This window comes from Chrysemys picta, chromosome 23 (assembly GCF_011386835.1).
Source record: "Chrysemys picta bellii isolate R12L10 chromosome 23, ASM1138683v2, whole genome shotgun sequence".
NCBI lineage: Eukaryota > Metazoa > Chordata > Testudines > Emydidae > Chrysemys > Chrysemys picta.
The window spans coordinates 10539431-10564510 of record NC_088813.1 but is presented as its reverse complement, the minus strand read 5'-3'; the positions used below and the strand labels follow the sequence as shown (position 1 = coordinate 10564510).

The window sequence follows — 25080 nt, the reverse complement described above, 5'->3', positions numbered from 1 at the left end:
TCTGCGTTGATCAGTGCCCGGGGGCGGGATTGGCTTTTCTCTTACCCCCCTGCAGCTGCTAACCTCTGCCGCCCTAAAGCAGACCCACTCCGCGGGTCTGCGGGTCTCCGCTTAGCGCCCATTTCCCACGCGGCTGGTTTGAATGAATGAACAAACATGGAAAATCTCCAGCCAGCCCGTCTCCTCGCCCTTTAAAAATTAAAAATCACAATCCCCCTAAAAGTGACCTGGCCAGAGGTTGGTTTTCCTGGCCGCCAGGAATGATCATTCATCAGTGCCAATCGTTTTTAATTTGCTATTATTATTATTATTTTTTTTATTGGGGGGAAGGGAAAATGCTAATTCTAGTTTGGGAGTCCCGCCTCCTACCCCCAAAACAAGCAAGGGAAGGGGACCGTGTGCGCGCTTTGGAGTCAGAGAAGCCAGGGGGACGGAGCGTGGGTAGAACCAGAGAGAGCGCTGGGGATGGATGGAGAGAACCAGCGTGTTTTCTGTGAGCAATCCCTATATAGACCCTATCGTGTTCCACGGGCACCTCTGTGCATTGGAAGCGGCCTGTAGCCGAAGGAATCCCATTTTAGAGCCAGGTGTGGCAGGTTTGTTATGGGGAGGTGGGTAGAGAGAGACACCGGTTTCCGCGGTCTGGCGATGTCCCCCAGGAAAACGGGACGGGGGCAAAATCTTTTGCCCCCGCTCGCGGGCTTGGAAGGAACCGCTAGGAGATCACCTACATTGTCTCCAGGAACGAGGAGTCCCTTTACGAATAAAAGAGGCGCGGGCCGGACGGCTGGGGTGGGCTTGGCCGGAGCTGGGATATGAGACACTGTCCCTTTAAAAGTTCAGCCTTGCTCCGGGGGAATCGCTCGCTGGCATTGTCCAGTTTGAACTGAGCGCCGGAAATGGAGCCTGGAAGCCTGCCCTGGTCACTCAGCCATTGTCCTGGGCCAGCCATGAAATCTCTCTCCCCGAGGAGGAGGGGGGAGCTTGGAGCCACCCACCCCTGCGAAAGCTCAGCTCCCTCCAGCCCCCACCCCTTCAGGCCATGCAAATCGGGACCCTCGGTTCCTAATGCAGACCCCCCCCCCGCCAGCCCCTCCCCCAAGCCAATATCAGTGGAGGGAAGAAAGCGCGCCCCCCCCGCCCCGAATAGCCAAATGGGTCATTTCCGCTCCAAATATGTAATGTCAAATATGCTGGCCAGAGAGATCCTAGAGTTCAAAGCGCCCCCCTTCCGGGGCAAGGGGAATGAAGCCCGGGACCCAGCATTTCACGGGGAGCAAGTGGATTTCCCAGCCAAGAACCCCCTTCCTTAGGGGTCTCTCCTCTGCTTGCGCCCGGGGGTCTCCCATCCCATCCATCAGCCCCAAAGCATTGATCGCATCTCAATTGATCCGATTGCCTTTTAACCAGCTCTGGGACTTCGCTTCCAATTCCCCCTGCCCACCCCAGAGGCCCGGCTGTCGCGGGAGTGGAAATTATATCACTCAACTTTACATGCATGGGGGGCAAAGATACTCGTGCCCTTCCGAACTTCTTGGGAAGGGGTGAGAACTGAAAAGACTTGATTAAAAGGGTGATTGGAGTCGATTTAATTCCCAGGTTGTTATGCAACGCTTCCAAAAACAACTCTGAGTGGGGCCAAAAGAACCGGTTCAAGGGGATTCGATTTGGGGGACTTTCATTTTAACATCCGTGTTTTTCTCCGGCTGGGGAACGTGCTTCTATCTCCTGGCGTTTTAACGCTCTCATTAAGATGAAATATATCCCGCGTGCAAAAATGAAATTTACAAAACTGAGCGGACCTCCCCAAATTGTTCCCACCGGCCTTTGATTTTGAACCAACGAACGGGGGGGAGGGGAGGAAATCTCTTCATTCGTTTTCCACGTGATGCATCGAGCAAAAAAAAATCTGGTTGCTCCCCCCTGCATAAAACATCCCTTTGTGTTTTCTTTCTTCCCCCCCCCCCCCCCAAGCCTTTGTTTGTTTGTTCGTTTTTAAAGAAATCTTCCTGGGAAATTTTTAACTAAAGCCGAGCATTGAATACATAACTTTTGTTATTGTTGTTGTTCAAAAGCAGGGTTGGGTCATTTCAATGTGCTCGAATCCGAAGTTTGGGAAGCCAGATGACTCCAATCGCAGGTGGTTTAAAATTAATACATCACCAGAGAGCAATAAACGGGGAAACAATCAAAGCCCTCCCTCTACCATTCATTTCAGATCCTCCTAGAAGCCCATGGCCCATGACTGAGTATTTTTGGAGCGGGTCCCTCGCGATTCCCTTCCTCTACCCCTAATAGTAGGACAAACTACTCTCTCCTTTCAGGGAGGAGGGAATTGTCAGAGAAAGCTTTAACATGCCAAGTAGGAATGAAGCGGGAGAGCTCTCATTTTAAACAGGTCAGCTAAAGTCCTGCTGATCATCTCCCAGCCAAACTGACTATAGGCGGGGGAGGGAGGGTACAGCACTTAATAGTGTCCTGAAGGAGGTGGAGTGGAGTGCAAAGGGGGGTTGGGGGGGGTCATCCATTTTTTTTGTCTTGACAGGTGGTTTCTATCCGTGATTGGCCCGCTGTGGGGTTTGCACTCGCAGGCAGCCTCCCCCTCCCTTAAAACAAAAATCCCTCTTGGAATGTATAATTATTAGCAAGGGGGGAAAGTAACTGAGTCATGTGGGGGAGGGGAAGGAGGGAAGGAAGGGGACATGTGAAACCCACACTATGATAAAACAGAGCCAGGGATGCCAGGCAAGGCGGGCTCCTCCCCCACCCCCCAAACCCTGGAGCCAGCAGGCGTGATGAAGTAGGAAAAGGGGGAAAGTGAAATTAACCAGGGCTGTCCCGCAGCAGGCAGCATGGCAGAAGGTGACTCCCCCTCCCCTCCCCACTTCTGGGAGGGGGAAGAGCTCAGGGGTGTTGTTGAGGCGGGAGAGAAGGAGGGGGCATGGCTCTAGGGGTTGCTATTGTCTCTTAGAATTTGGGATCCTTTGAAAGCCCTGGGGCCCTCCCACCTCTATTGTTGGAGTGAAGATGTAGCAAACCTTTCTCTTCCCCCCTCCTCTCGGGTTTGAATCTTTTTTTGGGGGCTGGGCTGCGGTGACACCCTCCAGGCTGGCTGCAGCGAGGAGTGGAGGGGATTCCGTCCACAGCTCAGGATTTTGCCAAGGGGGTGCAGGATGGGTTCTGTTTCCAACCAGCAGTTTGCAGGTTCGGTGCTGCTTTATTCCAGACTGGGTTGATTTGGAGAGGGGTGGAATTCACAGCTACCCAAAATGATCGGTGGTGTTTTGTTTGTTTCAGCTTTGTGGAAAGAATCTACCCTTGGGTGCATTAGATTTAGCAACTCACTAAACGAATGGTTGCTTCCCCCCCTTTTTTTTTTTTCGGCGGGGGTGGGTATTAAATGAAATCAGTGAGTTGCTGCAACATGTGCTTTCCTCTGGGGTGAGAGTTGGGAAGTTGTGGGCATTTTTATTATTATTATTTTATTTTGTGAAGCCTGGGCGAATCTAGCACCCTGGGAATGGGGGGCGGGAGTGGAGAGAGTGGTTTTTAAAATGTGCGATCAGCTGAATTCGAGAGGCATAAAACTTTTCGGGGGGGGATTTCTCTTTGATTTCGCACCATTTTGGGGAGGAGGGGAACGGGAATGTGGGGGTTCGGTCCCTCTGTCTCTTGGATCTCATCGAGGTTAATTGCAACTGGCTTCGATCAGCATAACAAAATAATCCTTCTCGAGATGGGAGATTGATTCTCCCAGGCCCCCTTTGCCATCAGACGTGGGTGACCCGTACTTCATGTCGGGGTGGGGGGGGTGTCGGTGTTTTATTTACTCCCTACTGCGGTGAATTTACTTTAGATTTGGGGCGAGAGAGGCTCCCCCGCCCCCCCAAAGGAGCAAAGGCTCTGGCGGTTTCTCGAAGGCTAGAGTGGAGCTTCCTGGCTCGGTGCGCGCAGCTGGGTTGGAGGCAGCAGAAACAGCCAGGGAGATTCCTAGGGAATCGGGGGTCTCAGTAGTGGGGGGTCTCTCGGGGGGAGCGGGGCAGGGGCTGCAGAGGGAAGCTCGATCATGCTCCCATGGGCGCCCCGGATGCTGGTCCCCAACTCCGCGCTATGGCGAAGGCGGCTCTCCTGGTTCCTTCTCCCCTAGCTCAGTGGGTCTGGCTTGTATGTTTCCAGGTGGCTGTGCGAAGACGGGCGAGGAGCCCGCGGGAGACTCCCCGAAGCCAGACGAGGAACCCCAGCCCCTCCACGGCTCCGGGATCTGCAAATGGTTCAACGTCAGGATGGGCTTCGGTTTCCTCTCCATGACCAGCAAGGAGGGCATGGCCCTGGACTCCCCCGTGGATGTCTTTGTGCACCAGGTAAGACTGGGGGGGCTTCTCCGAGGCCAGCGTGGGTCCAGGGGCTTTTCAGCCTCCTCCGCCGGTTCCTAGGCAGGGCGGTGGGGCTGGGCTGGGCGGTTTAAGGCCTAGGACGCTGGGGCTGGGGTGCAGGGGGCGCTAGCAGAGATTTTAGCCCAGGCAGAGCCCTGGGGGCAGCCCGCCCTGAGTGGGGAGGCAGGGGGCATTCCCGCCCCCCGTGCTGGGGAGAGGGGAAATGCAGCGGTCGGGGAGGTGCGTTTGGACACGGGGGAGCCCCCTGCATTGGGCTCCTGCTTTGTGAAACCTCTTGGGGAGGGGGTAGCTCCAGCCTGTTTCTGAGCGGCCCCCCCATCTCAGGACAGCTTCATCAGCCCCACGAGTGGGGGGCGGGGAAGGGGCTCCCCATGCCACGCTGGGCCTGCAGGGCTTGCGGCCTTTCCCCGGGGGCTTTGGGATTAGCGCTGGTTCCTTGTGATTGTTTTCGCCTCCTCTCTCCCTTCCCACTTCCTCAGCCCCGTGGGGACCGGGGGACTGGTTAGCCAGGGCGAGGTTCCCCTCCGGAGTACCTCCAGGGAGCCAGCCCCCCTGCAGCGTGTGTAGAAAGGGATACCGGCTTGATCCATTTTCTGTCCACAATGGCTGGTGTGGGAGCCCATAAAGCTGGGCAGGGAGCTGCCATAGGCGGGAGAGGCTAGGGGTGGGAGATGGATGGAGAGGGGTTTGTAAGCAGGAGGGTGCCTGCCTAAAGTGGGGTGAAAAGTGCTACCCTCCGGATAATGGCAGTAGAAATAATGTCCCGGGCCTGCATGGATTGTGGGAGGGGGAGTGGATGGAGGAAGAAGTGTGCTGAGGGGGGCAGGCAATAGAGTGTATTAGAATAGGCTTCCCACCCCATTCCCCGTGTGAAAATGATTTAATCTCACACACATTCCGTGCTACAGGGCACAGTGTTAAAGCACTTCGTGCCCTGACCCTGGTATGGTTAGGTCCCATCCAGGAGAGAACCACGGTTTTAGAAACCCCTGGTTCAACCCAGCCCCCGTGTGTGGCTGTGAACAATGGGTGATGGCCATTGACAGTGTCCACACGGAAGTTACACATAATCCACCTTTTGACCCCTCTGGTGTAACACAGCTGTGTCCTTAATGTGCTGTAAAATGGGTTTGGAGACCAATATCGAAGCCTGTCAGAGACCCGTTCTGACCCTGGTACTACCTAGGCTGAGGCAGTTTCTTTGCAGGAGGTGATGGGTTCTCGTTTCTCTGTGGTCTAAAGAGGCAGAAAAAACTAACAACCCCCACCCCCCAAAAAGTCCTCAGCCACGTTACAGAGGGAATGGGGTGAAAACAGGTGGTAGTGCAGGCCGGGTCTCGGTTTGCATCTGCATATGACGGGCTTATGAAACCTGCTATCTGGGTGAATGCCAACCTAGGGAAATCCTCATGAGCATCTTCTGGGGAACCAGCTTTTAAAATATCCCTGTCTGACGGGGAGGGACTCTGCTAGCCACAACCATAGGTGCAGCCACAATCCCTGGCTTGAAGTGGTTTCCATGATATACAGGGTTTCCAGTTTGGTTTAATGGCTCTCAGCACCCCCACTGTACAAATTGTTCCAGCCCCCCGGCCCGCAACCATTTCTGAGCCTTGGTGCAGCTAGCATGGCTTACGCCCTGATTCAGGGAAGCACTTTAAAGCATGTGCTTAAATCCCATTGAAGCCAATGAAACTTAAGTGCTTTGCTGAGTCTGTACCTCACACCGCAGCATAGGTGGTCTCTGGGAACACCCTGAGGCCTGGTTCTGCTTTTCTTAAGGTGCATCTACACTGCAAGTGAAGGTGTGATTGTTACATGGGTAGGCAGGCGCACCCCGGCTAGCTTTAATCTAGCGATCATGGGTAACAGTAGTAGTAGTAGTTGTAGTATAGACCATGCACATGGGCTAACAACCGGGATACATACCCAGGGTCCTCAATCAGTTTATACTCTGGATGCTAGCCTGTGCCATCATGTCTACACTGCAATTGTTACCCATGCCAGCTAGATTAAAGCTAGCACAGGGATGACTACCCATGCTGCAATCCACCTTCACTTGCAGTGTAGACGGTTCCTTAGAGATGTATGTTTAGAGATGTTGACTGTCTGCGTGATCTCTGTTCTGGTTCTGTATCTTTCAAAGGCCTTAGCTACCCTGGGATTCAGGCTGACACAGGTTAAATGCCGTCTGCCCAGCCAGTATGGACATAATATAGCTGGTTAATAGTAGGGCTGAAGGGTAATTGAACATGGATTGTTTTTTGTTGTTATAAACAACGTTTGCTATTTATTCCTAGATAGCACCAAAGAAACTTATGCTTGATTGCTTCGTTTAAAAGTTGGTGTGGTGCCTGTAGTGTAATATCCTGCAATGGAGTTGATCATTTAATGTACATTAAACGATCATGTGAAAACCACTGCAAGAGCGGGACTTAGAAATGGACGTATTGGTGGCTCCTGAATAGGGTGACCAGACAGCAAATGTGAAAAATCGGGACAGGGGATGGGGGGTAATAGGAGCCTATATAAGAAAAAGACCCAAAAATCAGGACTGTCCCTATAAAATCGGGACATCTGGTCACCCTACTCCTGAATGTCATGAGACCCCTTCCAGGGGTAGGCTGAGTGCCATTGTTTAAAGAGTTCAGAACAGAGCTTTCCCAGACTTAGTTCAGGGTGTTTCAGATACAGGGTTTTGGTTATAACCTATCCCTGCTGTTGAGGAAGTTGTGTGTTGGAACCACAAGATTGAACGGAGGTGGGGTCTGGATTCTCTTTCACCTTCTGTTCCAGGAGAGAGTGGCTCCTGTGGTCATGGCTGATGGAATGATCTGGCAAATCCCAAAGTGAATGAACGTGGAAAACTGAATTCTCTTAGCCTGGGAGAATGCAGTCAGGGATGTGGCATGGTGTAGAACAGAAAGGAAACTGCTTTTGCTCTGATTACACAGCCCTTTAGATGCATAATAAACATTTGCTTGAGTTCGGAGGAGATGGATTCAGATTGGCGGGGAAAACCCAGTTTTCTGGGTTTCTGGACTGGTCACTAGATCCAGCAAAAGACAGGGCCAAGTTCTCTGTTAGAAGAAGCGACTGGATCTTTTGTGTGTGAGAGAGAGAGAGATTCAACGTGACCCCTGGCTAATGGAGTCTGGGTAGGAATGTTCTATTCTCCCCAGCATTTATTGCCCCCAGACAGTCTAGTTTCTGATTGCAGTCACTAACATTCCTGCACAAAAAAGGATTAGCCAGGGTGGGTCTGTCTGTTGTATCTCTCACAACCCACTGTCTAGGAAAAGGCCACAAATTTCCTTAAATCACCTAGGATGGGGTCTGGGGAGCCCTTAATCTGAGCAGGGCCGGCTCCAGGGTTTTTGCCGCCCCTAGCGGCGGAAAAGAAAAAAGCTGCGATCAGCGGCACTTCGGCAGCAGTTCCACCACACTGCTTCGTTCTTCGGCGGCAGGTCCTTCCCTCTGAGAGGGACTGAGGTACCCGCCGCTGAAGAGCCGGGCATGCCGCCCCTCTTCACTGGCCACCCCAGGCACCTGCTTGCTGCGCTGGTGCCTGGAGCCGACCCTGAATCTGAGCCAGTGTTCTCAACCTATTTAGCACCGTGGGCCCTCTCTTTGTTATGCAGGCCGCATCCACACAATATATATACTACCTGTATGGCCCTGAGGATGTCACATAGGCTGCAGCTGCGTGCTGATTGGGCCGTGGGTTGAGAACCTCTGATCTGAGCAGTTCCTGTGACATTCACAGACTCTCAATATATGTTCCATTCTATATGCATCCGAAGAAGTGGGCTGTAGTCCACGAAAGCTTATGCTCTAATAAATTTGTTAGTCTCTAAGGTGCCACAAGTACTCCTGTTCTTCTTTTTACAGACTTAGGCTATGTCTACACTACCATTTATGTCAGTGTAACTTATGTCACTCAGGGGTGTGAATAAGCCACTCCCCCCTGAGCGACATAAGTTACATCAACCTAAGTGCTGGTGTGGACAGCGCTAGGTCGGTGGGAGAGCTTCTGGTGCTGACTAGCTACTGCCTCTGATGGAGGTGGATTCATTAAGGTGAGGAGAGAGCTCTCTTCTATACTGGAGAGCTTACAGTGGTGCAGCGGCAAGTTCTCTAATGTAGCCATAAATTTAGAAGGAGTTGGTGGAGAGCTGGTATGTTCAAGAAACTGATGTACGTGACTGAGTGGATTATTTCGGGGGAGGGTGGAAGGGAGAAATGGGGTCAAAGGTAACTTTGATGCCCAAATGGCTACTTCTCTGATCCTCAGCTCCTGTGCTTCTTGCTTTAATTGTGTGTTAGCATTAAAGGGAACAAGACACTTCTAGGTTAGCCTTTGAGGTGAAGGAGTTGTGTCTGTGGGGCAACTAGATGGCTTCCACCTGATGAAGGTCTATAAAGCCGTTCATCTCAAGGTTACTGGTTCAAATCCAGCCCCAGGTTGGTAGCAATTGAAGGTCATTGCTAACCGGTGGCTGCTTGGCCTGCGTGAATTTAATCTGGATCTCGGTCCAGTTGTCTGGCTTCCCCCAAAACACCACCAGGATGGCACAAATTGGGACCCTTTGTTGGCAGCCCCAGCAGAGAAGCCAAGAGCTGCATGGAGAATGAACGTCTCCTCTCATTCCCAGGAGCCCTCCCTTGGGACAAGGTTGAGGCACATTTCAGAAGCATAAAGGAAACTCCTACTTCCACTGTGTGAGCTGTGCCAGTAATAGAAGATGTTGGGGCTGTTAACCCAGCACCTTTCTTGAGCACTGCACAGCTGTGTATTTCGAGACCTTCACTCCAAGGAATGGTGTGGGAGTCAAATCAGTGATGGGCCATAATCCAAAGTATCCAGAGGAGAATAGACAAATGGATACATCCGAGGAATGAGGTGTCTGGGGAGGTGTTGAGAATAGGGGTGGTATCAGTCTGCCATGGGGTACCTGCACAATGCCCCCAAACCAGCTTAACCGGCTGCAGTGTCCTTGATAACCCACTCCTTCCCCTCTTCATTTACATATGTGAATGATGACCCACAGGAAGTAACTGTGGGAGAAAGAAGGGAATTGGCCTCTTTAGATCTATTAAATCACTTTATTACAGGAACCAGGTTTGAATGGCCCTTCCCGGCAGGGGGTGAGTCTCCCTCTCTCTCTCCCCCTTTATCTGATCACAAAGAGATTAAAATCTCTGCAGGACAGGAGACTAACAGGGCTCCTCCAGGGCTGCCTTGTGAGCTTAAAATGAGGCATTCAGGTTAAATCTCCGAGCCTTCCCCAGGCGCTGGAGATGGATTCATTTGGGGGCCTCTGAGGAGGCAGGGGGAAGAAGCACATAGGAGCAGAGTTGGTCTTCAACCAGGATGCCAAGAACTGAAATGCTGGGTCCATTCCTCCGCTGGTGCAAATCAGCAGACTCCATTGAAGACAACGGAGCTGCACTGATTTACACCCGCTGATGAGAGAGCTGCTCAGGGGGACCCCGACCGGCTGTAGAGTCTCAACAGCCGGTTTTAGTTCGTGAGTTTTATTTTGGAAGGCGACTAGGGTGGTGCATCCCCAGCGGTGGCTAGCACTCCCCCCAGAAGCTGTGGGTTGGGTCCATCTGGCAAGACAATTCAAGCCCAGAAGAGAAAGGAACCCATGAAATAGCCTCCTGGGGCCAAGACTAAAACACAAACACATGGCACTTGAAGTGGGTGTACGCCCAGGGTAGTCCCCGCTAGCCCCCCAAGGCAGCAAGAGTTACCAGCAGAAGGGGAACTGAAACACATTAAAGGCAAATGCTCTAATGGGTACCATGGTTCGCAGCCTCAGCTGGGAGGCCAAGGACTGAATGAGCCATGGAGACTGAACTCCTTTCCCAAGTCACAAAATAGTCCTCATAGCACAGGACTGAGGCACATTGGCAGGGCACTGGGGGGGCTGGCACTGCTGCCCTTCTTATGGGGGGGGGGGCTAAAGATTTCTGTCAGTGTGGCACCCTAGCTACAATAGGGAACCGGGAGTCCCGAGCTCCTCTCCTGCCTTTGTCTCTGACTGGCTCGGTGAGCTCAGGCCAGTCATTTCCCTCCTCTGTGCCTCAGTTTCTCCATCTGTAAAAACAGAGAACTCTTCTCTTGCAGGATTTTATATCCCATCTGTTGCCAGGGTGTCTGACTGTCTGCCTGCCTCTTAGGATGCGGTGAGGCTTAATATTTGGGAAGAGCTTTGAGAGCCTCAGATAAAACTAGTGAAAGTAAGCTCGGTGTACTATAAAAACAAACCCACTCGAGTCTGAAAACAGAAAGCTGTTTAAAAACGGGCTCAGAGAAAAGCCTGAGGAATGTCTGGAAGCCCCGAATTAAATTCCCAAAAGGAGAGACCAGAAAGGGAATAGTTAACTCTGGGGAGGGGGGGGGAATTAAACTAACCCGAATGATTAACGTTTTGTGCGTCCCTTAAAACAGCCGCATTAGGAAAATCGTCCTGGTCCCTAACCCCCCCATCTCAGAGTCGCGTTTCCCAAGGAAATCACAAGGATTAATAATCCCCTGGTATTTTATGTACCTTACTGTTACTGATCTGATACCGGGGGGCCCCTATTAGCCAGAGAGTTGCGACTCTGCAGCTCTCTGGGGGCCCTCAGCTTCCCAGCACACTGTGTGACTGGTAACTGTGGTTTGAAGTGCCGCATGTTGTACTCCGTATAAAGCAATTCCCACCTCCCCTGATCTCGAGGCTCCATGTAGAGGCTGAACTTTAATTTAAAAGCTCAAATGTAAGTGTGTAGGGTGGCGGATCCCATGGAGAATTAATCCGGAGCCTCTTCAGGTTGCTGATTTCTAGGCTGACGTGGCTTTCTAAGGCTCAGCCTTGAATGGGAGCAGGATCATGTCCTGAAAAATCAATAGCGAAACTCAGACTGATTTATTTAATGCTGGTATTACAGTAGAGTGCAGAGGCCCAGCCAGGATCCTGGGTCTGTTGTACTGGGCACCGTATACACATGAAGATGTGGTCCCCACCCAAAGAACTTACTATGGGAACCAGTTCAGGCCCTTAAACACAGGGCCTATTGTTATCAGTGCTGGATTTATCGCAGCTTTGTGCCAAAGAAGTTCTTCCACTGCTGGGGAAAATAGTCCCTCCCCTGAATACTGCTGTTGTGGGAAGAGTGGAAAATACATGCATTGGATTAGCAACGTTACTGTGGAAAAATGAAAGCCCGTTGGTCAAGGTTACACGAGTGTTGAGAAGCTACAATGAAGTGGAAGAACCTCTCAGCATGTTTATCAAAGGGGAATGCTAATGCGTATCCAGAGAAACTCAAGTGATAAGAATTTAAAAAGACTTTGGTTCTTGTTATCTAATAAGGATAGCACTTAAGCTGTTTTTTGTTTTGTTTTGTTTTGTTTGTTTTTAAACCTCCAGAGAACTTGTGATACTGTATCATGTGGGCATCTGACTCCCATTCCTATGGTTCCAGGAATGGCCGTTTTTCCCTGCAGTTCAGATCATGGGTTAGACAGGCATGTCCTCTGGAAAGGAGGCAGTGTTGTCTAATAATTAGAGCAATGGGGAACTGCGAGTCGGGACTCCTGGGTTCCATTTTTCATTCTGCCAATTTCTCGCTCTCTGAGAGCATTGAGGATCTGTGTAAGCTGTGCCACAGGAGGGGAGAGTATTTATTAATTGAAAAATAATGTATGGTATGGTGGCATCCGGAGACCCCTGCTGTTCCTGGGGTCCATTTGTGCGAGGCACTGTACAGACACGTAGAAAGAGACACTCCCTGCCCCAGAGAGCTTGCAGTCTATACAGACAAGACAGATAAATGGTGGGAGAAAGGTAGCCCTTTTATCCCCATTTTACAGATGAGGGAATTGAGGCTCAGCAAGATTGTCAATTGACCCCGATCACGGGGGAAGTCCATGACAGGAGACCAAGGCTGAGCTGTCAGCTCAGAGTTCCAGCCCAGCCCCTTTACCACAAGACCAACACAGGAGCAGTTTACGCTGTTCAGACTGAAGAAATAGATCTGCCTTCTTTTTTGGTCTTTGTTCTAAATTACAGCTGGTGTTACTTGTGGACAGTTGTGCTATAGACACCGGCAGGGTCTAACGCAGGGGTAGGCAACCTATGGCATGCGTGCCGAAGGCGGCACACGAGCTGATTTCCAGGGGCACTCGCACTGCCCGGGTGCTGGCCACCGGTCCGGAGGGCTCTGCATTTTAATTTAATTTTAAATTAAGCTTCTTAAACATTTTGAAACCTTTACATATGACAATAGTTTAGTTATATATTATAGACTTATAGAAAGAGACCTTCTAAAAATGTTAAAATATATTACTGGCATGCAAAGCTTTAATTTTAAATTAGAGTGAATAAATGAAGATTCAGCGCACCACTTCTGAAAGGTTAGAATCATAGAATATCAGGGACCTCAGGAGGTCATCTAGTCCAACCCCCTGCTCAAAGCAGGACCAATCCCCAGACAGATTTTTTTACCCCAGTTCTCTAAATGGCCCCCTCAAGGATTGAACTCGCAACCCTGGGTTTAGCAGGCCAATGCTCAAACCACTGAGCTATCCCTCCCCCTCGGCCTAACATAAGGGTTTTGATGAAAACATTGCAGAAGAGGAGCTCCTCAGTGCTACCCTGTTTCCCCAAAAATAAGACATCCTCCGAAAATAAGGCCTACTTACAGTTTTGCCTCTCGTTGTAATATAAGGCATCCCCCCGATAATAAGACCTCCCCGATAATAAGGCATCCACCGATGTGTACCATATTCTTCTTCATTGAAAAATAAGACATCCCCTGAAAATAAGACCTAGCGCATCTTTGGGAGCAAAAATTAATATAAGACACTGTCTTATTTTTGGGGAAACAGGGTAGCAATGGGAGCACTGGTGTAGACCAGCTGCTGTGTCTTGTACAATCATGTCATCTACTCTTACTCTGTTAGTCTATAAGGTGCCACAGGACTCTGTCACTTTTTACAGATCCAGACTAACACGGCTACCCCTCTGATACTCTTATTCCATGCGTTCCTAGACAGCACAGTGATACAAATGTCTGAGTCCTGTCTGCTCTAGCACTTCCACCATTGGTACCCCCCGTGGAAGTGCAACAGGCCTGATAACTCTTGGTGTAGATGGGTGCATCTATAGCAGGAAAACTGAGATCTGTAGTGGTCCACTAATAGCATTTGTAGTGTAGACAGGGTTCAGGTGTCTTTACCATGGGATTGCTCATTCTTGCTCTGAATCAGACAGAACCGCGCTGCTCTATTACGCTTTGATTGGAGCATCATTTCCTGACCCAGTTGTGGAATATGCTGTCCCAGCCATTCTCCCGATCACATCTGTGTTAGAACCTGCTGCCTCCAGTCATGACAGGCGCAAGTTGCTCCTGTTGTGACGTGCACGGTCCCTTACCCAGTATGCAGATATTCTTCACTGCTGGCTTGGAAAACCTCCATTCTTTCTAGCAAGCCACTAGGTTGGTCCAATAGTAAAACCAGTGCCACGGCAGGAACCGCCTAGCACATTGGGTCCCTGATCTGGGGGGCCCTACATTTCACATAAAGCCCAGCCTGCAGCTACTCTGTGCTTAACTTTCCATGAGTCTGAAGCCATGCAAGCTCTTACACACCTGAGTAACTTTACTTCGGTGAGTAGTCCTATTAGCCTTGTAGTTCCCCATAGGTACAGCTCTGCTAGCGGAAGCTGTAGTGTAGGTGAGGCTCAGATCTTTTGTATTACTATAGCACCTAAAAGCTGCAGCTGAGATCAGAGCCCCCCCTTATGCCAGGCACGAAATAGACCGGTGAGACACAGGAATATTATTCCCATTTTACAGATGGGGGGGGGGGGAAATGAGGCACAGAAATTGACTTACTCATGGTCCCACAGGGAGCCTTGGAAGAGCAAGGGATTGAAAACCCCCCTACCTCCCCCCCCGCGCACCCCCTCACCAGGGGCGCACAGAGACATGCCAGCAGCAGCCGGCCGCTTCCGAGAGTGACGGTGGGGGGGGCATGGCAGGCAGACAGTCTGCCTGAGCACCCCGCTGCGCCACGGGACTTTTAGCGGCCCAGAGATTGCAAGGGGGCAGCCAAAGAACCTGGCAGGCCGGACAGAAATGTTAGATGGGCCGGATCCAGCTCGCGGGCTGTATTTTGCCCACCCCTACGCTATTCAGTGTAAATAACCTGGCAGGGATCACGCCCAGAATTAACAAGGGGCATTTTACCAAGACAGATTTTTCAACAGCTGATGTTGTTTTTTGGTGGTCCCCGCTACTGACTCTACAAACTCCTGGTGCTTAAAAAAGATCTGGAAATTGCTCCTGTCTAGCGCATGGTAAAGAACAGCTTGTGATCTTAACTCCTGGTTCTAGCTCGCTAATCGGGAGAAATGATTCCCAAATAGGCATTTGAATTCTGAAGTGAATTTCCATTTGGCTGTGTTGTGACCCTTTTGTGTTCCCCTTCCGTGAACATTTGGGGCAGTGGTTCTCAACCTGAGCAGGGCTAGAGAATGCAGTGATGTGATTGTCCGAACTTTGTCTGCCGCTGGTGGAGCTGCATCCACTGGGAATTATGGGGTGTAGCGATTGCCACTGAGCACAATGGGACTCTACAAGGGAGTGAACGAGGTGTTTGCTGGCATCTTGGAGGCTGATCCTGCAATGTGCCAGATTAGCCGTGGAGTCCTTGTAAGGGAATCTGTTGATATCCAAGCTATTCTGAATGGGAAAATGCACCTTTGTACCTCTCTATTTTGTTTGTAAAGTATTGCTGGGATTAATAAGGCAGCGTGTTGTGTGATTCATGTGCCTGGGCTCCAGTCTGGATCCAGTGAAATACAGCGTCTGATATTTACTATCCAAAAAGAGCAGACTTGTCCCATTTCTAAAAGAGCTCTGAGCTCCTGTCTCTGTCTAAATTTTAAATTGATCACTAGAGACATCTCCCTTCCCCCACCACAAACTCTCAAACACCCAGGGGGTGGGAGAGAGAAAACGCCCTTAAATGTTCTCCAAGATAAAATGACTCCAAGCAAATGGAATCTCTTCACACTTTTTTTTTTTTTTTTTTTTTTTTTTTAAGAGCAAGGCTCAAATCAAACCTAGAAAAGTCTGGATGTGTTTGAGATCTGGAATGGACTTCTTGGGTCATAAAGTCCAGGTCCCCCTAGGCCAGGGATTCTCAAACTTCATTGCACCGTGATCCCCTTCTGACAACAAAACTTACAGCACAACCCCAGGAGTGGGGACTGAAGCCTGAGCCCTGCCACCCCATGGGGAGGGACCAAAACCCGAACCTCATCATCCCTGGTGGGAGGGCAATCCCAAGGGCTTCAGCCCCAGCCAGGGGCCTGTAACCTGAACCCCACTGCCCAGGGCTGAAACCCAAGGGTTTCGGCAACCAGACTCGGGCTTTGGACCTGGGCCGCCACAATTCTAAGCCAGCCTTGGCAATCCCATAAAAACGGGGTCCCGACCCACAGTTTGAGAACCCCTGCCCTATGCTAATGCCTCCATTATTAACACGTTCCCAAACCCTGCCTTAAAAGTCAGCCAGGTCGGCACCCAAACTGGAACAGGAATAAGTCGATGGGCGGTAACACACACCAACATAACTGTATTTGTGTGGACGTTCTTCTTTCGAAACAAAGCCGCCCTGTCTTCATTTAACTTCAATCAGTTAAAAATAAAAAAAATTCGGTGTAGGGCTTGTCCATATGGGGAAGCTATTTTGGAATAAGGAAAGATGTGAATTTAAATATTGTAGCTATTCCAGAAAAAATTCCCCCATGACCCGTATTCTGGTCAATTTCCCCATTTGTACAAGCCCTTGGATTACTCAGAATAAGGTGCTTACTCCAAAATAAAAGTGTTTGACACACAACGTGCACCAAAATAGCTAAAGATGTGAACTGAAAGTGGTGGTGTACTTATTTCTGTCTGAGTCTGTGTGTAGACAAGCCCTTAGAAAGAAGCCACTTCTCTCTCTCTAGCTCAGGGGTTCTCAAACTGGGGGTCAGGACCCCACAGGGGGTCACAAGGTTATTACATGGGGGGTCGCGAGCTGTCAACCTCCACCCCAAACCCTGCTTTGCAGCCAGCATTTATAATGGTGTTAAATTAGGGTTACCATATTTAGTGCCTCCGAAAGGAGGACACTCCACGGGGCCACGACCCTGCCCCCAGCCCCGCCCCCGCCCCAACTCCGCCCCCGCCCCAAAGTCTCCGCCCCCTCCCCTGCTTCCCGCGAACATTTGAGTCGCGGGAAGCCTGAAGCAGGTAAGGGGGGGTGTGGGGGGAGGAGGCGCGGCCCACCCCCGGCCCCGCAGGTCCCCGTCCCGTCCCCAGAGCCCCCGGCCCGGCCCGGCACCGCTGGCTGAGCCCCCGAGCTCCCGGCCAGGCCCCCGAGCCCCCGGCCCGGCCTGGCACCGCCGGCCGAGCCCCCGAGCCCCCGGCCCGGCACCGCCGGCAGAGCCCCCGAGCCCCCGGCCCGGCCCCACTCCGCCGGCCCGGCACCACATGTCCGATTTTCCCGACATGTCCGGCTTTTTGGGATTTCCCCCCGGACGGGGATTTGGAGCCCAAAAAGCCGGACATGTCCGGGAAAATCCGGACGTATGGTAACCCTAGTTAAATATATAAAAAAGTGTTTTTAATTTATAAGGGGGGGTTGCACTCAGAGGCTTGCTGTGTGGAAAGGATCACCAGTAAAAAAGTTTGAGAGCCACTGGTCTAACTCTATATTCCCTCAGGCAATGGAAAATTTTCCAAGTGATTCAGGGGAGACATTAAAAATCCTATTCACATAAATGATCCCCCCCCATCTGCATGCATGCAAATTCGAACCCTTTTCTACAAGTGGCATTGCCAGCAAGACCCAGCTCCTGGATGCAAAGTTTTCTCTCCTCCCACTTCTAACCAACAGACCAAACTGATTGTTTAGTCTGCAGAAGAGAAGAGAAGAATGAGGGGGGATTTGATAGCTGCTTTTAACTACCTGAAAGGGGGTTCCAGAGAAGATGGATCTAGACTGTGGTACTCTCAGTGATACCAGATGACAGAACAAGGAGTAATTGTCTCAAGCTGCAGTGCGGGAGGTTTAGATTGGATATTAGGAGAAACTTTTTCACTAGGAGGGTGGTGAAGCACTGGAATGGGTTACCTAGGGAGGTGGTGGAATCTCCTTCCTTAGAGGTTTTTAAGGTCAGGCTTGACAAAGCCCTGGCTGGGATGATTTAGTTGGGGATTGGTCCTGCTTTGAGCAGGGGGTTGGACTAGATACCTCCTGAGGTCCCTTCCAACCCTGATATTCTATGATCCATACCCTAATCAATTAGTCTGGTTGACAAACTGACTTGGGTAGCGGGAAAACACCCAAATCATTCCTTAGCCATGGAAGAGAATCGGTGGCAACATTTCAGTACCGAGTGCTGGGGCTGAAAATACAAGTGTGTTGCGTTGAATGGTTTGATCTTACACACAGGTTTGATCTAGGCTAGGCAGACTGTGGTTAACATTGCTTGTTTTCTTCTGAGTGTGACTGTAACTTGGTTCTATATGCACACAAGCACCAGTTGTGTTATGTAGCCTATGCTATGTTAGAGGGTTAACCCTACCACCGGCCCCATGGAAATTCATGAGTCAGATCCCCAAATAGTCATGATTTTTAAAATATATTTGGGGTGCTTTTTATTTGCCTTCTGTTTCTTCAGCCTGTAGGGCTCACGTTTTCAAACGTTTCTCCACAGCCAGGAGGGTGGGAAACGTACCTGACGTAAATTAAATCTGAAATTGTCACGTAATCTCCTGACTCCAGGAGCTGGAGCTTTAAGAAAAACACACATTTCACAAGACTTGAGCTAAAACTGGCAACCCTGAGCTGGCGCCACCGAGTCAGATCAGCGTGGGCTGCGGTCACTGTCCTGCTAGCCCAAGCAGTGCAAATTTCATAGCCCACCGTTGAGGTGACGAATCCTAAAACGAACAAACCTGTGCGAGTTGATCTGGACTCGCAGGGTAGGTCTGTGCTGCAGTAAAACACCCACAGCTGACCCGTGTCAGCTGACGCAGACTGCAGGGCTATACAACTGCAGTATAGACGTTCGGGCTCATGATGCTGGGGGAGGGTCCCGGAGCCTGGGCTCCAGCCCGAGCCTGAACGTCCAAGCTGCAATAGCCCAGCAGCCCGAGCCTCGTCAGCTGATGTGGGCCAGATGTTTTATTGCAGTGGAGGGGCACCCGGGCACGCTCTTGGTGCAAAGCATGAACTCCACAAATATGTGATAAGTGCAGGGGTTCTCAAACCAGGGGTCACGAGGTTATTACATGGGGGGGGGGGGGCGCGAGCTGTCAGCCTCCAGCACTTAATAATGGTGTTAAGAATGTGTTTTTAATTTATAAGGGGAATCACACTCAGAGGCTTGCTGTGTGAAAGGGGTCACCAGTACAAAAGTTTGAGAACCCCTGGATAAGTGGAATAAGTTACAACAGGGGATGTGGTAAAGAAACAAGCCCCTCTTCCGTTTACCCACCCCAAGCCAGGTGATGAACACGTGCGAGGAAAGGAGGCACTACCTTCTGGTTCTGAGATTAAGAATGTGGTGTGTGCCCAGGCGTCGCAAGAAGGCGATCTTTCGAGGGGCTTTGCCGCTCTGACTCGAGCAGGCTTGGGCGACCATTTTCCCCACACCAGGGAACAATCCTGCACTGAGTGATGAAGCTGGGCCGGCTGTGGCCCCGCGAGTCTCTCCTGTGGCTTTCTGAACGTCCTTGTCAGAAAATCGGCTGCATCCTTAGTTGCTGCTGACACTAGAGAGGGGGCTGTGTCTGAGAGCCATATCTGGTATTTATCATCATTTATCTGCTGTCCTAGGCTGAGCCCAAGGGCCAGTTGCAAAGTGGGGACTTTGATCTGAACTTTAAGCATGGGAGAAGCTGGGTTTCTAGATCTGGATCATAGCCCATCTCCTCTTCGGATTGCCATACAAGCACGGCCTCCCTCCCTGAGCCGGTCTTGGTACAGTCTGGGCACCAGCATGGGCAGGGCCAGGCAGTTCCAAACCAGCCTGAACCCTGATCGGACACAGCTTTTGTGTACATTTCCCTCGAGCATGAACCAGGGCTGCGTAGGGGAAATGGCCCTGCCTCACCCCCAGATTGAAGGGTCTTTCTGCCTCCCCTCCCTGCCCCCAACCAGGGTTTGGGTGCCTTGTAAGAAATGGGGAGAGGTAGGTAGGAATCTTGGCTGTCCACAAGAGCTGGAGCGCTGTCCCTCACTTGTCTCTGTTCCTTACCCCGGTGATGGAGCAGCAGGAGATGGGAAGGCATTTAGGGCTCACAACTGGCACAATTCTTATGAAAGCCTCCTTCCTCTCTTAGGTCTCTTCCTATTTCTTTCCCCTCCCTGCAGGGTGGGTGCGAATGGGATTGGGTAATCCAAGGCCCCGCTGCGTCACATCTACTCGCCCACAGGGTTCCTGGCTGGGGGGGAGCCGTTGAAAAGCTCCCGTGGGAGCCTGCCAAGACTGAGCTGTATTTGCCCTGAGTGTAGCAACCCTTCCGCGTCCATCTGCAGGACGGTGCATGCTGCCTCTAGCTCATATCATTGTGCTGCAAGCTGGGGCTCAGAGGCAGTGGTGGGACCCTGTCTACGCTGATTCTGGAACCCTGATTTAGAAGGAATAAGGAGGGCTGAGACCGGGCTCTGGGATTCTGGCCAAGCCGGTGGAGCTTACCAAAGCTGTCTTGGTTCTGTAGCTAAACTGGGTTCCGAGGCCATTGATCAGAGGGGCTACGTCAAGAGGTTCTCTGCTCGTTTCTCTCCCTCCCATCCCCATAAGAGCGTTCAGTAAATGATTGGCACTGTGTACAGAGCGCTGTAAGTGTGTTTGGCCCTTGATAGACAAGTAAGAACGGGTCCCTGCAGAGTTTGTGATAGAAATTTGGACAGAACGCAACTACCAGTGGTGGTGGGGGACAGAAGGAAGACGAGGCTGATGTAGAGTTGGGGGTGGGGAAGGACTTTTCTTGTTACGTGAAAACTTTCAAGGTTCCAAAAATTTTCGTGTCCTGAATGGGGCCAAAAAGTCAATTGCAAACTGTCACCAACCGAAAATCTAGGGGGGGAAATCCTTCAGGTTGGGTCAATCAAAATGTTTTGTTTACATTTTGATCTTTACTAGAATTCGCTTATTTTGAAATGAAAAGTTCTTTTGAACCAGAAAACTGGAATTTTTTTTGTTCTGACGATGGCGAAGCAAAACGTTTTGACAATTTCAGTTCTTTTTTCCAAAATCTTTTTTTGAGTTGAAAAAAAATCACCGAAACCAACCTCTCCCGTGGGCCAGGTTCTGAAATTGGCATTTTCCAATGGGGCGGGAGTAAAATGGCATCAAAAAATTGCATGCCATAAACTCTCATGTAACCGTAGACATACCTATGCTAGATAAAGAGCCCTGCTTTGCACACATGCGCGCGCTCTCGCTTGCTCCATATTTAATTTTTTTTTATTTAAGGATTTTAAGCGGTTGATTATTGTATCTATAATCTGGATTTACACAGGCCCATTTAATCCAAAGCCTGTCAGCCCTTTGCAAAGCACCCTTCCACATGAAATAGGGAAGGATTATCTTCAATCGGTAAACTGAGGGCCCCGTGTCATGCGGCAAGTCAGTGGAAAGCCAAGAACCGAGCCCAACTGGCTGATTCCCAGTCCTATGCTCTGACTGACAGATGGTTTAATATATGCCTGCCTTGCAGTATTAGAAGCTTCTTTGCTCATAGTTGTACCAGCCAGGAGGCAGCTTTCATCCCCTGAGGGCATGGACTCCTTTTTCCCAAGGCCTCACCTTTTTCTTGGATGCGTAGCATGGTGTGAGAATGCTTGGCTAATAGAGCTATGCTTAGCTGAGCAGCCTGGGTGCTGGACAGTCCTGTGGGTGTTCATTGCAGGGGGGAGATGGGCTGAGAAGTGGCCATGCCAGCAAAGACTGTTCAGGGGGTGGGTGAGTGCTGGGCGTGTGAATCCCTGCAAACCCTGTAGAGTGATGTAGGCAGGAGAATTCTGAAGAGATTGATTCGGGTAGTGGGGAGGGAAGGTTTGGGATGTTCTAGGGTAGGAGAGAAGGAGCGGGGGGGTTTCCTGAGCAGTGCAAGGTATGGGATTTTGTATTCTCCCCACTGCTTTAGGTGGGTACAAATAACGCATAATGCTCTACCGATAAAAAGGCACATCCCAGCTCCAGGAAGCCTGAATTCAATGGGAGTGGAAGCACAGTGGGAGTTCTGCCATTGGCCTCAGCTAAGATGCATCCTTATGTCCTGGCGCCATGACCAAGGGGTTGTGTCTCCTATGTTGAAAAGCAATGAAACGAGAAAAAACTATTTTTCCTCATTGGAGTTACGTGCTTGCACCTCTTCAGTGTCATGGTAGGTGGAAGAGTTTGGCCTTGTCTGCAGACTTGCTCTGCTTTAACTATAAAGGGTGTTTCTTAAAGTGATGTACTCAATCTATGCAAAGTCTTGTGAAGGTGCAGAGGCTTATCTCAATTTAGCTTCAATTGATTTCATGAGCCACCCTTAATGTTGGCTATGTTTACACTACAGCCAATGTTGGCAGAACTTACGTTGCTCACCACCACACCCACCACCCGAGTGACATAAGTTACACTAAAACAACAAGGAGTCTGGTGGCACCTTAAAGACTAACAGATTTATTTGGGCATAAGCCTTTGTGGGTAAAAAACCCTCTTCTTCTTCTTCTTGCATCTGAAGAAGCGGGTTTTTTACCCACAAAAGCTTATGCCCAAATAAATCTGTTAGTCTTTAAGGTGCCACCGGACTCCTTGTTGTTTTTGTGGATACAGACTAACATGGCTACCCCCTGATAAGTTACACTGACAGAAGCGCTCATGTGCACAGCACTATCTCGGCAGGAGAGCTTCTCCCACCAACATAGCTTGTGCGGCTGGCGGAGGTGGTTTTATGATGCTCTCCCGTTGGCACAGAGCATCTTCACCACTGTGCAGTACTGTACATATAGATGTGGCCCAAGTGTCTAGAACGGGTTTTGCACGGGTTTAACCAACCTTAAGTTGAACTGATGCAATTTTCTTGTGTAGATAAGTTGTGCAATTGACTTCTTTGCTGGAGGCCCCCACATGGCCGGGCTAATGATGTCTTGATTAGCTGAAAGGTTCTCAGCGCTGTGCTCCCAAGAATGTCTCCTTGTGTTGAGTTGATTCCATGCCCTTGGGGGATGACTGTACTGTTGTAAGGCTGTGAACAAAGATGACCCTCTAGCATTAAAAGGCATCTCTTGAATGCATGTCAATTGATAATAAATGGTTGGATTAGAGCCCAGGACTGGACTTCTGAGACAAATTGCCACCTCTGCCACTGCCATGCTCTGCAGTCTGGGGCAAGTCACTTACCCGCTCTGCACCTCATTTGTGAAGTGGGAACAAATCTTGCCTCTCAGGGATGCTGTGAGGATTAGTGTTTGTAAGGTGCTCTGAGATCCTCCAGCCAAAGAAGCAATAGAAGCACAGGCTGCTGTTTGTTTCCACTGCAGCAGGACTCTATGAAGTAATTTTAAAAGTTTGTTTTGTTTTGTTTTTTTTAAATGAAGAAAGCACCTTGGTTTTAATGGAGGGGAAATGACCTCTCCTTAGCGGCCAGTAGCGAATCAACAGTGAGCAGAGAGCTGCTTTTGTAGATTAGACGGTGAACTCTTCAGGGCAGGGGCGGTCTTTTTTGTTTTGTGTTTGTACAGCACCGAGCGCCACGGGGCCCTGGCCCATCGCTGGGTGCTAATGCAGTATAATAGGAAGTGCTTCTGAGAGTTGAGGGCTCTTGATCGCCAGCCAATGCATCCAATAGTAAGGGAACGCTCAGACTTCCCATGCAGCTGGGTTTTTGGCGGGGGGAGGGGGGCACAAGGGGTAGAGTTGCCTGAGCCCCTTAATCCCTGTGTTAAAATATCAGTTCAAATCCCATGGTACATCTTTGTATAACACCGTGATGCCAATCAGAGGGTTGGGAGGACTATTAAACCCTTTGCTAGCCACATAGTTGCACTGATTCCCTGTTCATTTCAGGATCCACTTCAAAATTTGCCTGAAGTGGCCTTTTCTCCTGATGGCCTCATGGCCCTCTTTGCCTTCCCTTCCCTGTTCATCCTAGCACTGACCACTCCTCCATGCAGTCCCACCCTCCTGGAGGAGATGCTCCTGCTGGGTAGAACAGCCTCCCTGAGTGTCTCTGGCTCCCCTGAATCTCCCGTCTTCGCTTGCCTGTGCCTCTTAGGCTCTCACTCTGTGTATTGTAACAAGCTGCACACGCTGCTGATTCCTCCTGGATGGACTCAGAGCTGATCAATTCGGTGTGTCATAGGCCCTGCACCGCTAATAGTTAATGGAGAGTCTCCTTTTAGCTCAAGTGGCAGTGGCCTGTGCTTTTGAAGCACGAGGATTTGATTTCTATCCCTGCTGCATCCTGAAGTTACAAGTAGACACGGCCTAAGGATAGCATCCTGCTGCTGTTCTAGGCGGCTATGAATTAGTGCAAACATTTTCTCTCTGTAAAGATGTGCTTTGTACTGTGTGAGTGCAGCATGTTCTTTGAGACTCTAAGCTGCACTCAGGTGGTTATCTTTCTCTGGCAGGCTCTCCAAACAGGTTCCATCAGAATTCAGCCTTCCTCAGTGGCCAAGTGAGTGACTTTCCCTCCCGTAATCTGTATGCAACTCACTGAGTGAATCAGTGAATACTGTGATGGAGGATTGTCACAGGATAAGCTGTCTCCTCCTTGGATGAGAACCTCAATGCTTTGTGGAGCAGCAGGACAATGTTCTCTTCCACTGACACTCCCTCTTCTCATCCTTAAGAGTGATTCTACCATGACTCTGAACTGTTATTTTAAAGCAGTTGTTGGGTAATTCTGTTTCTCGCTCTGCCATGGTGGGAAACCTGGGTGTGATCTTCTTCCTACACTGGAAGTTACACAGAGTGGAGTGACTGTCAACATGTAGCAGGGCCTCCCTCCCAGTAGAGTTCATCTCTCCTTGGAAGAATGGTGGTGGTGGCATTTGGAGGTGAGGAAACTTCAGGGACAGGGTGTTGGGGAGGAAAAGCAGGGATGGGTGTTGAGCCAACCAGAACGTCTTAGCATGTCAACGTGAGCAGGACCTGTAGAAATTCCTTCCCAAAAGAGAAGGACTTTAAAATGACTTAGTGTCAGCTGTTGAAATTATTAACTTGTATAACGCTGAAACGGTCTTCAGCACTCTACAAAACATGAGTACGACACGTCCTCTCTCCTGCAGAGCACGAGGTCCTCTTGGCCTGGCCTCTCGTGTCGCTCAGGAAAGGGAGCGTGTGCCGTGATTACAAGGAGAATCCATTTCCTGGCATTTTAAGGGGGAGAGGGCAGGTCCTGGGTGGACAAGAACTGGAGGCACAGGGAGGGGATTGGGAGGTGTTTGAGGAGCAAGAGGAGGGAGGATGAGGACAGATGTAAGGGGAGGGGTGAAATATAGAGATAAGGATAAAGTGCTTGAACTTGATGCTAAGAGGAAAGTGGGCGGGGAGGGAGAAGGTGGTTATTGGCTACGTGATGGGTGGGATAGTGAGGAAAGGCCAAATGTCGGTGACCTTGCCCAGGA

At 50.4% G+C, this 25080-nt stretch overlaps 1 protein-coding gene across 4 annotated transcripts in view; it reads left to right on the top strand.

Annotated features, from left to right (window-relative positions):
* The first annotated feature begins 450 nt into the window (after positions 1 to 450).
* LIN28A (lin-28 homolog A) overlaps positions 451 to 25080 on the top strand; it is a 42247-nt gene continuing 17617 nt past the window's right edge. Inside the window, exons 1-2 of one of the 4 annotated variants that reach the window (XM_065576861.1) lie at positions 451 to 493; positions 4177 to 4361. In XM_065576861.1, the coding sequence (XP_065432933.1) occupies positions 466 to 493; positions 4177 to 4361 (213 nt within the window). In that variant the 5' untranslated portion in view covers positions 451 to 465. Of the gene's footprint in view, positions 588 to 2669; positions 2863 to 2905; positions 3205 to 4176; positions 4362 to 25080 lie in introns of those variants that run through there. The other 3 variants (XM_042844679.2, XM_024107621.3, XM_005302030.4) reach the window with 3 other exon arrangements.